Source organism: Empidonax traillii, unplaced genomic scaffold (assembly GCF_003031625.1).
Source record: "Empidonax traillii isolate 1590-97213 ecotype Southwest subspecies unplaced genomic scaffold, ASM303162v1 scaffold2645:size43381, whole genome shotgun sequence".
Taxonomy (NCBI): Eukaryota; Metazoa; Chordata; class Aves; order Passeriformes; family Tyrannidae; genus Empidonax; species Empidonax traillii.
Genome location: NW_020957838.1, coordinates 33,172 through 34,237, shown reverse-complemented (window position 1 = coordinate 34,237; position 1,066 = coordinate 33,172). Strand labels below are relative to the sequence as shown.

Sequence of the window (1,066 nt, the reverse complement as noted above, 5' to 3'; positions counted from 1 at the left end):
CCTCGTCGTGGCCGACAGGCTGGACCGGGAGCAGCTGTGCGGCCAGGCCGACACCTGCACGCTCCCCTTCGAGCTGCTGCTGGCCGACCCGCTGCAGTTCTTTCGGGTCGAGGTCACCCTCGAGGATATCAATGACCATTCACCCAGATTTCCCCATCAACGGGTCACTTTTACAATCCCCGAAACGAGCGACCTGGGCTCTCGTTTCCCACTGGAAGCTGCTCGAGATCCTGATATTGGCAGCAACAGTGTCCAGGCATACAGCATCGCGCCCGAGAAAGACTATTTTAGTGTGTCCTTTGGCAGTAGGAGTAATGGGGACAAATACGTTGAACTTGTTTTGGAAAAAACCCTAGACAGAGAGGAGCAGGCAGAGATGGATTTCAGTGTGATTGCTGTGGATGGGGGCTCTCCACCCAGGAGTGGGACCACCCAAATTCACATTACAGTTCTGGATGCAAATGACAACGCTCCCGTCTTCACACAGGATCGTTACACTGGGCAGGTTCTGGAAAACACACCGGAGGGTTCTGTGGTTTTGAGTGTGTTGGCGGCAGATCTGGATGCAGGACCTAATGGGGACATCTCCTATCAGTTCAGTGAAGGAGTCATTGACAGCGAGTCAGTATTTGAGATTGATCCCAAGAGTGGTGAAATTAAACTCAGAAAGCCTCTGGACTTTGAGGTAGCACAGACTCATGAGCTCAGTGTAAGGGCCACAGATGGTGGGGGGCTCTCGGCAATCTGCAAAGTATTAGTGGAGGTGTTGGATGTGAATGACAATGCACCCGAGCTGCTGGTCAGTTCCTTCAGCAGTCCCCTCCCCGAGAACTCCGCGCCTGGCACGGTGGTTGCCCTCTTTACTGTCAGGGACCGAGATGCCGGTGCCAACGGCAAGGTGTCCTGTGCCCTCGACCATCAGCTCTTCTTCTCCCTGCGGCCAGCCTATAAGAATTACTACGAGCTGGTGACTGTGAGGGCGCTGGACCGGGAGGACACGGCTCAGCACATCCTCACTGTGACAGCAGCAGACGCGGGGTCCCCTCCTCTCACAAGCACCCACACC

At 55.3% G+C, this 1,066-nt stretch overlaps 1 protein-coding gene across 1 annotated transcript in view; it reads left to right on the top strand.

Annotated features, from left to right (window-relative positions):
- Position 1: 1 nt before the first annotated feature.
- Positions 2–1,066, top strand: part of LOC114072107 (protocadherin beta-15-like) — a gene marked incomplete at both ends in the record, with an annotated part of 34,206 nt that continues 33,141 nt past the window's right edge. Inside the window, one exon of the mRNA XM_027910026.1 lies at positions 2–1,064. Within this exon, the coding sequence (XP_027765827.1) occupies positions 2–1,064 (1,063 nt within the window). The remainder of the gene's footprint in view (positions 1,065–1,066) is intronic.